The sequence below is a fragment of the Leptidea sinapis genome, chromosome 44, assembly GCF_905404315.1.
Source record: "Leptidea sinapis chromosome 44, ilLepSina1.1, whole genome shotgun sequence".
NCBI lineage: Eukaryota > Metazoa > Arthropoda > Insecta > Lepidoptera > Pieridae > Leptidea > Leptidea sinapis.
Genome location: NC_066308.1, coordinates 7,839,707 through 7,853,540, shown reverse-complemented (window position 1 = coordinate 7,853,540; position 13,834 = coordinate 7,839,707). Strand labels below are relative to the sequence as shown.

Genomic DNA, 13,834 nt, shown 5'->3' with positions numbered 1-13,834 from the left:
TTGACGAAAATTTCAACGAGGGTAGCTATTTGCGCCGAGCTATTTACGAAAAAATAAGTGTACTTTTGTTTGTTTTGGTAGTTACAACGCGCCAAAATACAGTATGTATTTGCCGAACCATTGTACCTTTACCTTTCAATTTAGTGTGCGGCAATTATCTATCAATAATATTTGCTTGCTAAGTGCTTTTTTTATGAAAGTGGTGAATAAGCGAGTGAGTATGTATGTAATCGTATCTTAAATGTCAATGCTTGTGGCGGCGAAATGGGACGGGTTGTTCCCTTCCCTAAAACATGGTCGAGAGAGGCGATGGCTAGCCCATGTTTCATGCTCGTGAACGGGCGCTATTTGTGATCCTGTTACCGAAAACTGCTTCAGATTCTTAATACTAAATAACTTTCAGGGTTTATTGAGAAGAAGGTTGAGTATTTTTGTTGCATCACTTTACATAAATATTGTAATTGAAGTGATTTGTAAAACGATGAAAATATAAATATCGATATAAAAGAGTGGTAATGAGTATCTTACCCCTTATCACTAGCTCAACACTTCACGAAGTGACGTTAAATTCAATAAGAAAAAAATAAATTGCCATTCATAAGTGTCATTTCCGTGACCTACATGAGTGATTTTGATTTGATTTATATCATATTTTCGTGAGAACACCGCGCAAGGAAGACTCCAAAGCTTGGTTGTACGTGGCGGAAATTTCCTTGACTATCACACTGTGAAGGAACGCGACACCAGATGGTGAGGACAAACGAGCGTACGGGTCACCTGATGTTAAGTGATCACCGCCGCCCACATTCTCTTGCAACACCAGAGGAATCACAGGAGCGTTACCGGCCTATAAGGAAGGTGTATGCGCTTTTTTGAAGGTACCCATGTCGTATGGTTCTATGCCCTCCCCAGAAGACGACGGGCGGCCCGAGCGAGAATGCTCAGGGAGGGATTCTCCGACTTTGGTAGAGCCGGTGCCCTCGTGGGGTAAAATCTCTGAGGAACGCTGTCATATTCTGGTGTGGGGGGATGGCCTCCGGTCCTCGACACTAACATATGCGAAACAAAGCGGCACTAGGCCGCTACTTCACGCCGGTATTCTGTGCGAGTGTGGTATTAACCCGGACGAGTTTGGCCCGATTATGCTGACTTCATAAGACGGCAGCGTGACTATCCCATTTCTAAAAAGTAAATATATAATATAAGTATATATCTGGTGAATTTACTACTTTTTAGTGACTATGCGGGTATTGTCGTCACCTACTCACTGATCTCTTAGTTAAAATTAAGAAACTGCTAGTTTCCTTAAGAATGTTACTTACAGAATATACCAGATATCGAGCATTGCATAAGTATCGTTAGGCTTAGAAAATGAAAAGGTCAGTTAATTTCATTGCATTATTACACTCATCTGAATAGATTTTAGTCAATGTAATGCTGATGGTATGATCTAATATAAGTATCATGAATATTACGTGCTGGTTATTTCTTTTAGACAGTAAGGAACGGGACGAGCTGGATGTTCAGCTGATGGTAATTGATACGCCCTGCCCATTACAATGCAGTGCTGCTCAGGATTTTTGAAAAAGACAAAATTCTGAGCGGCAATACAATTGCGCTCGTCATCTTGAGACATAAGATGTTAAGTCTCATTTGCCCAGTAATTTACTAGCTACGGCGCTCTTCAGACCGAAACACAATACTGCTTCACGGCAGAAATACAGTTTTGGTACCCATAATCTAGCCGGCATCCTATGTAAAGGAGCCTCCCACTGGTAGACTTAATGTAATTGTTTTGAGGAAAGCGTAAATTAAACATCGATTCATTGCTTATAAATAAATTTTTATTTATGAATGTGGCGTGGTTACACAATCATAACTTTGATTATTTTCATAAAATTAGATATAGAAAAATAATATCAAAGAGCTACAAGTACTGGAACATCAGTGATTAGGTTTGTGTATTTAATGTGGCTCTCGTTGACCTCAGTCGGTTTCATCTGAAGGCTAATTTATTCAGCATCGTCATAATTTCATTAAAACAATTGAAAAACGCGAAAAAAATATATCCATTGTCTTATGAAGCAAATACAAATAAATCTTCTATTATGTCATAATTTATTCATTGATTAATAATAATAATGTCTCTAAGAAAAATATAAAATAATAGCATTTAAGAAAAAATATAGAATTATGATATTATCAACACACAAATTTATAATAAACAAAATCAAAATTAAGTAGTTTTAAAGCGTGTAGTCGACTCGATTCAGTGTATTATGGAAACTTGGACTTTATTACATACAGCATAGTGACTGTCCTCCAATGAACACAAATAGTGGCTATAAAGGCTCCACATACTACACGGTTCACAATAATTATTACACTTAGTATACAAAATGGCTGTCAATTAAATTTCGTAGCAAAATTATATAAAGACGGTATCGGAGGTGCCGAGTTCGTAATCAAATTCACCGCGAAACTGAACGGGAATGTCATCTCCAAAAGCTGTCGGAATTCGGTTACGGACCCTCGGAATATGTTTAGAAAATAAGTTGTGACGCCACAAGACGCTGAGGATCCCGACAATCCGGCCTTTTTGTACGGTCCCGATTAAAAAAATAATGTCAGGAACTGAAGAAATTAGATTTAGATACAGAAAAGAAAAATATTATGTAACGCCTAGTCCGACGAACTGTAAATTTAGTAAAGAGAATTATCGTAAAACGAAAATCGGGGCCGGACAATGGAGTCGGAGAGTGTGTGGGCGGGCTAAATAAAAAAAAACTAGTTAGTTGTCTATGCTCCCGTGTGTCGAGTGTGTGTGTGAAAGCAGAGTTTGATTCGCTGTCGGCCGCTCGACTCACTGCACGCAGCATGAGTTCTTGTGTCCGTTCTTCTTGAGACGCGACTTTGGCCTGTACCTCTCCAAGTACGAGAGCTGCTTGGCGTTTATTGCACCGCGCCGCTGGCTATGGGACAACACAAACTATACTTAAAATACTATTAATTACTTATTTTAACAATATAGGGGCCTATTGCCTGTATATAAGAAGCTGGGCGTCATCAATAGAGCACGGCAATACTTCAAGCCGGCCCACATTCTAGCGCTCGACAAAGCGCAGGACCTGCAACATGGAGTATTGCTGTCATCTCTGGTCTGGAGCGACCCTGTATCAGCTGGATCCATTTGACCGCGTGCAACGCAGAGCAGCTCGAATTGTCGGTGACGTCGCTTCATTATGTGTGTTCTGCCGCATTTATCACGGGGAGTGTTCCGAAGAGCTCTGTCATCTGATTCCTGGCGCCGAATTCCACCTTGTCACGACACCCCACAAATTAGGATATCATCCTCACCATCTTTTTAAGTTGTTTCCTTTTTCTTTTATAATTAATTAGGTATTAAACTTTAAATTTAAATAATATTATATGTATTCCGACCTTTTGTACACGGCAAAACTCGAATGAGTTTATTTATGTACAAGAATTTTGATATCTATAATATGTAATTTATTAATAAGAAATGAATAAAAAAATAATCTGGATGTGTGGCGGTCGTCCACAGTGCGGTTTTCAAGGAGCTTTCTTCCACGTACTACAAAGTTGTGGAATGAGCTTCCTTGTCCGGTGTTTCCGGGACAATGCGACTTCAAAAATGCGCGTACACCGGCAGGCCGGGAACGCTCTTGTGATTCCTCTGGTGTTGCAAGAGAATTTGTACGGCGGTGATCACTTAACACCAGGTGACCCGTACGCTCGTTTGTCCTCCTTTTCCATAAAAAAAAGAATACGACCCACATAGCTCTGTGTTTAGTGGCCCTGCCCACTGAGATAGAGGTCGTTGTATATGATGTTGTACTTAAATAAATAAATTAGGACTGATATTTTGCCACTTGTTTTTTATTACTGCTACTTTATTATGCAACATAAAAGCACAAGTTACAACCAAAACCACTAATACTATTAGCTTGTACTTTGTTATGAAATATTTTTTTTATGGAACAGGCGGACAAACGAGCGTACCGGTCACCTGGTGTTAAGTGATCGCCGCCCACATTCTCTTGCAAGACCAGAGGAATCACAGGAATGTTGTCGGCCTTTAAGGCCCTTCGGTACACCTTGTACGCACTTTTTTGAAGGTACCCATTTTGTATCGTCCCGAAAATAGCGCACAAGGAAGCTCACTCTAAAGCTTTCTAAGAATCAGGTGAAATAGCTCTTCGGAACACTCCCCGTGATACAATGCGGTAGAAGACACAATGAAACGACGTCTCTACACAACGCCAATTGATCTAGCTGCATTTACATCCCGGCCACTCACACACTTCCAAAGTCCAAACAGTATGTGGGGTCACTTACTCCCGTATGGTCTCAACGGCCTCCTCGTACTTCATGCCCAGCTCGATGAGCGCTATGGCCACCATGACGGGAGCGCGGCCCAGTCCCGCCACGCAGTGCACCGCCACCGCAGACGACGGCTTGTTCTGCGCTCTGCTCGACAAAAAATCACCAACCGATTATAACAAGCACCACACACTCAAAATTTTTTTTTCATGACAGTAACGGACGAGACGAGCAGGACTTTCAACTAATTGTAATTTTTTATAGGTTAAGTCTCATTTGCCCAGTAATTTCATTAGCCACGGCGCCCTTCAGACTGAAACACAATAATGTTTAAACATTACTGCTTCACAGCAGAAATAGACGCCGAAATAAGTTCTCCAGCAATTAATAGTTTATTTATAGCGAATCAAAGTATTCGCCAATCAGCTGTTCCATCACGTACATAGTCCAAGATGACGCAACAGTTTCTAATAATTGAGTAAATGTCAGTACAGCTACGTAAGATGTATATCGGTCCGGTAATCAAATACGCAGAACTCAGATTGAAACATTATCAGAATCATAACACACGTTCATCTATATATATAAATAAAATTGGAGCGACTGTTTGTAATATTGAAATAACCGTTTTTTACTACATGATTATGAATATATATACATCAAAATAACAATTTTTACAATTCTTGTCTGTCTGTTTGTTCAGGCTAATCTCTGAAATGGCTGGACCGATTTTGACTGGACTTTATTGGCAGGCTGATGTAATAAGGAGTAACTTAGGCTACGTTTATTTTAGAATAATAAAGTAATGTTGCAATGTCCAGAAACGGTATAACTCTAAAAATAATTTATATGGTAAAACTACGTTTACAGGGTCAGCTAGTTGATAATAAATATATTAACGATTAACACACAGCACCTAATAAAAAATATAGTATTCTATGATATGAATCATAAACCTATGTATGGTAAATCTGACCGAAAATCTTAATATACAGTAAAAGCTTCTCATTTGCGTTTTCATTATTCGCGGATTAAAAAATTGTGACCTATCTTCGCGGCTAAAGATTTCTTTATTCGCGGATGTAATCGGTACATAGTACATGCATATTAATAAAAAGAATTCCTACATAGTTGCATAATTGCGAATCGAATAGGACGAGATGGGTTCGAACAAATAGAATCAAGTGACATTCAGGAGTTGCTTGAATCGCAAGATGAAGATTTGACTGAAATCGACTTGGAGGAAATGTTAAATTCACAGAACATTGAAGAAGAGGCTTCAACAAGCACTGGAAATGTGACATTTAATTTGACAAATCTTAGTGAAGGTTTAAACCTTGGCATGGCAAATGAGCTTTGTGATTTCTTTATGAAAATTGATCCGTCTATGGAACGAAGTCTTATTTTTAAGATGCAAATTGCTAATGAATATCAGTTTGAACTATAAGAGCTTTTAAAAACTGTTATACAAGAAAAAATTACAAAATTCTTTTATCCTTAAGCAACCTAAGTCTGAAGATAATGATTGATAAGTATAGTGAAAAACTTCAATTAAATTGTTTTTGTTTTTTTAAGTTTGTGTTTTATTTTGTCACCTAGGACCGTATCCCTTATAATCCCATATAAATTACTATTCTCTATTCACGGTTTCTGTATTCGCGGCATATTTACGGAACATATACCCCGCGAATAAAGAGCTTTTACTGTATATAAAAATCCAGTGTCCTGATATTTTTTTCCAGTGAACTCCTAAATTAATAAACGCATTTTAATGGGGAGTTTAGTCCACATTGAGGGATAGGATAGTTTTTATTTCGATTTGGGACCCATAATTATTAATCTTATTTCCAATATTTGTTTTGTATGGACATATTTTCTATGAGAGAATTTATTGACGCACGTTTTGACAGTTATAACAACAGGGAGCATATCTTACGAAATAATTCTTGATGTTATAAATATTACTGACAAATTCATAAAAAACAGTATTTAATTTATTATGTTCAGAAAAACGTCTGTCGGGTCAGTTAGCATCTAAAAATATGTTGTTCTAAGAAATATTACCTGCAAGCAAATGCAGATGATATACTAGTGAACGCAAATAATGACAAAACAGATGTACAGATGTCCAAATTAAAAAAAAACAAGACGTGCACTATGCATTAGTCTAGATAAAGATAATTTATGTTGAAGGTGACCTTAACCTTGGGCGGTTTAAATTATTCTGTTGTACAGAGTGGTACAAAAATAACATCATAATTCATCTGAATGCACGTATTAGTTATAACTGCAAATAAGAAGTACACGATCACTTTACTGCGCTAATAACAAAATGTTATTGCTATTAGCTAGTGACGCAAACGTTTACATTAATTCTATCATATATTTTACTTCATCAAAATACACTGCTATTTTATTTTCAACTAACTGACCCGACAGACGCTGTTCTGTCAAAGAAAATGATAAGGATTAAGTATTTGTGCAAATGGCTTTTACATTACCGCTTTATAATTGCCAATTTTGAAAATATTTAAATGGGTATATCATGTTATCTTTAAGAGAAAGACATATGCTATCAGATAGGTATAAGATACACAATTCCTCCGTACATTATTTTGTTATATCTCAAAGGGTTTAGACAGCGTTTTCGTTCATAGCTCCCTTATTTTTCCGACATGTCTAACAAATTTCGTTAATACGAGGGCTGCACTAAAAGTATCGGGAATGGAATATTTCCATTGTTCCTGTCATATTAAAATCTTTTTAATTGAAAATTCCTTGGTTTTAAAAATCAAATACCATTTATTTACTTAAAAAAAGATTCTCGGTCTTGTCACAAGGTCTTTTCAAACTTGTTTAGTCGTTGAAAAATGGAATTGACTCGAGAAAATTCTAGAGAGATGATTTATTATGACTTTCGGGGCTTTTCTTTGAGGGACAAAGAACGGTTAATGCAGAATGGTATGCTAGCATTTGTTTGCCACAGGTCTTTCTGAACTCCGTAAAGAGAACTGCAACCGCCGCATCATCCTCCATCACGACAATGCGATTTCTCACACCGCGCACAGAACAAAAGAGTTTTTAGAGCAAGAAAACATAGAATTATTAGACCATCCGCCGTACAGCTTCGACCTAAGCCCTAATAATTTCTATACTTTCCCTAAAATAAAGAATAAATTGCGTGGTCAGAGATTTTCATCACCTGAAGAAGCTGTGGACGCCTACAAAACGGCCATTTTGGAGACCCCAACTTCCGAATGGAATGGTTGCTTCAATGATTGGTTCCATCGTATGGAAAAATGTGTCAAATTTCGCGGAGAATACTTCGAAAAGCAATAAATACATTTTTAAATAGTAATGTTGTGTCACTTCCTTGATTGCCGAAATTTTCAAGTTGAGTGCAACCCTCGTATATACAAAAATTTATTAAACTTTCCTTGAGAACGACGTTATCCATTGGTGAAAAGAGCGTGAAGATAGGTGCAGTAGTTTTTGAGTTTAGTTTATCGCGAACAGACGGACAGACGTGGCGCGGAGGACTTTGTTTTATAATATGTAGTTAAAAAACAACTACTACATAATTTGTATATTGTAGTGATACTACTCTGGCATTTGACTAAAACTTGTCATTCGCAGAAAGTCTAATAAACCTCCAAAGAACTCTGTGTGAGGGAAAATATTTTGATCAAATTATTGGATTTATATCAAGCCAAGAGAAACCATAGCCGCCTTATTTAATTTTTACAACAATTTTAATCATTTTGGTAGAAAGTGGCCTAAAAGTGATTAAACCCTGGTTCTACCAAAAATCTGTTAGAAATCATAACTTGACATGATTGCAACTTGTAGCAAACATATGACCAACAAGAGCAGACATATACTACATATATGTAGTATACATATCACCAAAATGTATGTTTAGTAGATATGTGATCATATTATATGCATTTATATACCAAAAATAGTTTTTATACAGAATTACAACATAATATAGTAATTGCGAACCAATGTAAAAGTTGTCTTGCAATTTTTGTTTCATTTTAATTAATTTTGTGATAAGACTGTTGAAATAATTAGTTCTTAGGGGAAATTTTTACTACAATATCTTGTTAGTAATTGCTGATTTCTTTTCGACTTATAGAGGTTTTAGATACTGAGTTAATGAATGTTTTGTGACGGAAAAGGCAGTGCTTGGGAGGGATTGGGTCATTTTTCGAGTTGTTGAGGTTCGGACCAACACGTACCTATTATGCGGGTTATCTAAAACAAAGCAAATATTTAATTCTATTGATATTTCTGTAGTGTATTACATTAAATATGTTCTAGTAAACCACTTAGTTAATTTTTAAGGCATATAAATTACCATCAACTGAAAGTCCTTCTCGTCTCATCGCTTATTGTCATAAAAAAAATGCCATTTAATGTATCATGACGCATCAAACATTTCGTAAAGTAGTATTAGAAACTAGTAGTTGCCCGTTGCGTTCCCAATTAAAGGTTTTATCTCAATAAAATGTTTAATATGAGAACAATCATTTCATAAACGGAGGCGTGCAAGCGACATCCCATTCTGCACGGACGCACGCCAAGAAAGGGAAGTTATATATAAGAAATAGGACGTACTTTTCACGCAGAATCTCGAACCATTCGTCGACGACGTTGGTGGGCGGGAAGGTCCCGTCATCGTAGGCCAGGTCCCTCACCTCGATGCCCTCCGCACTGAGTGGCGCCGTGTCGTAGCTGGGCTCGCACACTCGCACCACCACGCACACATTGTGCTTCCTCAACTCCTGAAACACCACACACATTTATTCAATTATTATGTTTTTAAAGTGATAATCCTTACTTCTAGCATTAACACACAAATAAAATTCGTTCAAGTGACGTATCGCCATAAAATCTTGTATGCTATGTTCAACTCTCAGGTTGTGGCTACAGGATCTACGTTACAGTTGATACCCTGCTCAACCCCTCTATTTGCATATTAGGAAATTGAGTTGAGATGTCGCTTTTGCAAATCTAAACAATTTGTTATATTTTTAAAGTGATAACCAACATTTCTAGGATTAAAACACAATTAAAATTTGTTATTGTTTGGATTTAAAAGGGCCACAGCTCAAGTCAATTTCCTCATATGCAAATATTGGGGTTTAGCAGGTTATCAACTGTATAGTAGGTCCTTAAGATGTAGCCACAACCTGAGAGTTGAACAAGGCACATCAAGATTTATCAACGTACGTCACTTAAACGGTTGGCTCAGCGAAAAGAGCGCTCGCACGGAACGCGAGAGGTCGCAGGCAAATTAATTTTGTTTTAAATATTTAATTTGTGTGACAAAAAACATGTCAAATGTAAGAGGACTCGAGTTTCTTTGCGTGTGGAGTCGGTTGTCAATACCTTTTTATATTATAGAAAAAACTAAGCTCTTCTTATAAGATGACCTTATATGTAGGTAAAGAAGACTGCCCTATGTCATATACATGTTGAGCTAAGATCATACCAAAAGAGCCCATATCCACTTAATGGCAAAAACGACAATCGCGTTTAATGTTGAATAATGTTATAATTAAAAATTCGAAGCTGATCGGATGACAAACATAATACTAAACATTAAAACTAGGTTATGTCTTGTACTTATTGTCGTCACACTAGCACTTAAGCCCGTGGGACTCAAAGGCGCGGTGATTGTCACAATTATTAATATGTAGGCGTCTCAATCAAGCTGGGAAACGAGACTCTGGACTCAGACAATTATTCTGTCTAATACGAAAACGCTGCGGCGTAGTGGTAGTTTAATTACTATATATTAATAGTAAATAAATGACTTGGTCTGAAAGAGACCTGCTACGGTCTTCACTGATTGCAAGAGATATCATATATCAGTCGGGGACCAGCTAGATTTTTTGCCTCCAGTTCTCCTCGTAATGCCTTGCTTAGTAACGGAATACTGGGACTCTGACGGAATATCGAATCATAGCCAATTCCGCCGTTCTATAATAATAATATAATATTGACACACTTTTTACACAAATTATCTTGCCCCAAGTTAAGCATATATAGCCTGTGTTATGGGTTACAAGACAATGATATATTTAATACAATATACTTACTTAAACATACATAAATTCATATAAACATACATAAATACATTTAAACATCCATGACTCGGAAACAAACATCCATATTCATCATATAAATGGAATCATCATTAATCATCTATGGAAGTTAAAACTAAATTACTTCGAACAATTTGGAGGTAATAAATAGAGTAAGGCTTCTATGGAAGTAAATATAAATTATTTAGAATAATCTTGAGGTAAAAAATAAAGTAAGGCTTCTATGGAAGTAAATATAAATTAGTTCGAACAATTTGGAGGTAATAAATAGAGTAAGGCTTCTATGGAAGTAAATATAAATTATTTAGAATAATCTTGAGGTAAAAAATAAAATAAAGGCTTCTATGGAAGTAAATATAAATTAGTTCGAACAATCTGGAGGTAATAAATAGAGTAAGGCTTCTATCGAAGTAAATATAAATTAGTTCGAACAATCTGGAGGTAATAAATACAGTAAGGCAATAAAAACTTCAAGCCAATCCACTATCTAGCGCTTTGCAATCTCGGCTACATATCGGACCATTCGACCGCATACAACGCGTTTTCTATCGGATTTACCTCGAGGAGTGTTCCGAAAAGCTGTTCAACCTGATTCTTGCCGCCAAATTCCACCATCACAACAAACTAATATTTTGATATGTGTCGTTTTTCCACAGTGCGGTTTCCAAGGAACTTTGTTCCACTTACAAAAAGACTATTAATCGAACTTCCTTGCGCAGTGTTTCCAGTTAAATACGACATGGGTACTTTTTTACGTACCATCAATAAAAAAAGATCCACATTGTGGTGAAATATTTTTACAGCCAATAAAGGACGAATTTCGGAGTCGATTAGGTATTATTTATCCACCGATGGTACATCATGTGAGGAGAAATAATGCTGAATTTAACAACTAGAATTATTGTTTCCATTTCATGAATGGAATTAGAAGAAATTTAGTAAATGGACTGAATGAGAGGATTACAATCTATGTGAAACCGAAAATAACTAACCTTGAAACGAAAAGCACGCACAAAACGCTGGCATCCCAATTATAAATACGAACGAATTTCATTCAAATCATAAACGAATACTTGACACGGAATTCATTCCGTAAAGTGGACACGAGAATAAAACCAGCTATGTTTGTAAATGACGTGCCCCTTTGTAGGATTATAATGGCGGTATGTGCGCCTGTCGCCACGCCGGTCGGTACTAAGTACTAAATCTAGGTTTCAATGGCTGTAAGAGCATAGTTGACTAAGTAATCGAAGAGAATTACACAAATAAACGCCTGAACCCACAACCTGAGAGTTGAACAAAGCAAACAAGATTTATCAACGATACGTCACTCGAACGGTTGATTTAGTTGGAAGAGCGCTCGCACAAGCGAGTGGACGCGAATTCGAGTCTCGCATCGTTAAAAAAATTGTTTCCAAATTTTATTTGTGTAATTATAAAATCATTTATTTCGCAGTTTACATGTACAAATTAACATTTTATACTGACCCCCACACTAGGCGTTGCCTGTCTCGTGGGGGAAATAGTAGAATTAACAGAAAATAAAAATATACAAGCGGCTAGTGACAACAAGCTGATTACTAAAATTTAACAAATCATATTAAGAAATAAACTAAAAGTAATAACTATACAAGTATTAATTGTGTGTATATGAAGGTGAAAGTGTGTGTATTGTGTATATGTGTATTTTTTAGGATTGTATCTTAAGAAGATTTTCAGTTTCCATATAAATAGGATAGTTGTATTAAATATTTTGATAGAAGCTCTTTAGCCTTGAAGATGGAGTGTTCTTTAAATTTACACTCACTTCTAGGATTAATACTGGACCAGTATTAGTCCCAGAAGTGAGGGATATAACTTTAAAAAATAAAAAATTGAATAGGAGACAAGAGCGAGAGAGAAGAACATTCTAACGTAGATACAGCAAGATAGAAAGTACGATGGTACGCGAATCTTTTGTTACTGTATTCAATTTTGATTGAAAAGACGTAAACAGTCCCCCTTGCTTGATATTAGCTCCTTAGTATTTTTTTTATATAAAACCACTAGCTAACGCACACATTGGAAATAATATAATTGTTCACGCATTATAGGGCTGTCATATACGGTTACATTAAAAGGCGAGATCTATATAGCGTACTTAGACTTTGCTTACGTAAAACTAGTTAAGTGTAATAAAATGTGATCTTGACTTTTAGAAAGGGCTGTCCTAGCTAAGCATATTTCAGCTGTCAAATGACTATACAAAGTTCTACGTAAGTAAAGTCTGAGCAAAGTCTAAGTACGTTCTATAGCTCTCAGCCTAAGGCTAGGGGATAATATTAAGAATTGCGATTTTCCTTTATTTCTTTTGATTTTCGACATTTTCCGATGCAAGCTCTACCCTCAAGTGGTGGCAACTATTTAATAGTCTAATGTATTATTTGTGTTGCTTGATTAAATTAGTTCATATCAACCGTTTGACATCCCTACTAATATTATAAATGTGAATGTAAGTTTGTTTGTTACGCTTTTACGCCAGAGCTACTGAACAGATTTTGATAAAACTAGGTACACCGATAGACTGAGTTAGGAAAGGACATAGGCTAAGAAAAACGCGGATTAGTGAGAAACTGCAATTCACGTCGATGAGCTATAACTAAACCAAGAGAAGGCTTAGTTTGCCAGAGCAATCTTCCTCGAAATAAGATTCATATAATATGTTGGGAACCGGAGCGAAAACGGGAACCGGATAAGAAAACCTTCAATTCCTTTGCTTATTATTTTTAAACACCCTTAACTACGCGGACGAAGTCGCGGGCATCAGATATTGTTATATAAACGTTAGTATCATCGGCCATAAGAAATAATTAACAGCGAGGCGGGAATATAAAGTGATATATACCTGTAAGTAGGACTGGATGGTGACATCCGATGGTCGGTCCGTTATGAGGAAGCGCAAGTTCTTGAACTCGATGAGAGATGGAGCCGGCCTGATGTCCTTCTGCTTCATGGTGACTGCTTCTCTGTCCCTTCCGATTGAAAGTCGCGTTCGTCTCACACGCTCCGAAGATGTAGCGAACCGTAAAAGTCTAACAGACAAATTGTCACTCTATTTCCACACAACACACTTCAGTTTCTCGCCTTCTGTTTAGAAAAAGTCCAATTATATAATTTGGAGCACCCGCATCGAGGTCGCTTTCAAGCACTTGAGCACATTCGGTAACTGATAAACGAAAATTCCGAATTTGTTTACGAAACTTAGCTAAGCGACAAACATAAGCTTTTGTTGTTGGTGCGAAACTTCAGCAACTCAATGATATGCTGCAATTAACACTGGGTTCCACGTCTAAGGTAACTGAAACAAAATAATTAGTTATTAATATTAAGATTCC

General features: G+C 36.8%; 1 protein-coding gene across 2 annotated transcripts in view; it reads right to left on the bottom strand.

The window, feature by feature from the left end:
- Positions 1 to 1,822: 1,822 nt before the first annotated feature.
- Positions 1,823 to 13,834, bottom strand: part of LOC126977319 (PRL-1 phosphatase) — a 41,624-nt gene continuing 29,612 nt past the window's right edge. For both annotated transcript variants that reach the window (XM_050826095.1, XM_050826094.1), the window contains exons 3-6: positions 13,345 to 13,797; positions 8,968 to 9,134; positions 4,360 to 4,491; positions 1,823 to 2,972 (exon numbers count right to left, since the gene is read on the bottom strand). In XM_050826095.1, the coding sequence (XP_050682052.1) occupies positions 2,864 to 2,972; positions 4,360 to 4,491; positions 8,968 to 9,134; positions 13,345 to 13,452 (516 nt within the window). In that variant the 5' untranslated portion in view covers positions 13,453 to 13,797 and the 3' untranslated portion in view covers positions 1,823 to 2,863. The remainder of the gene's footprint in view (positions 2,973 to 4,359; positions 4,492 to 8,967; positions 9,135 to 13,344; positions 13,798 to 13,834) is intronic.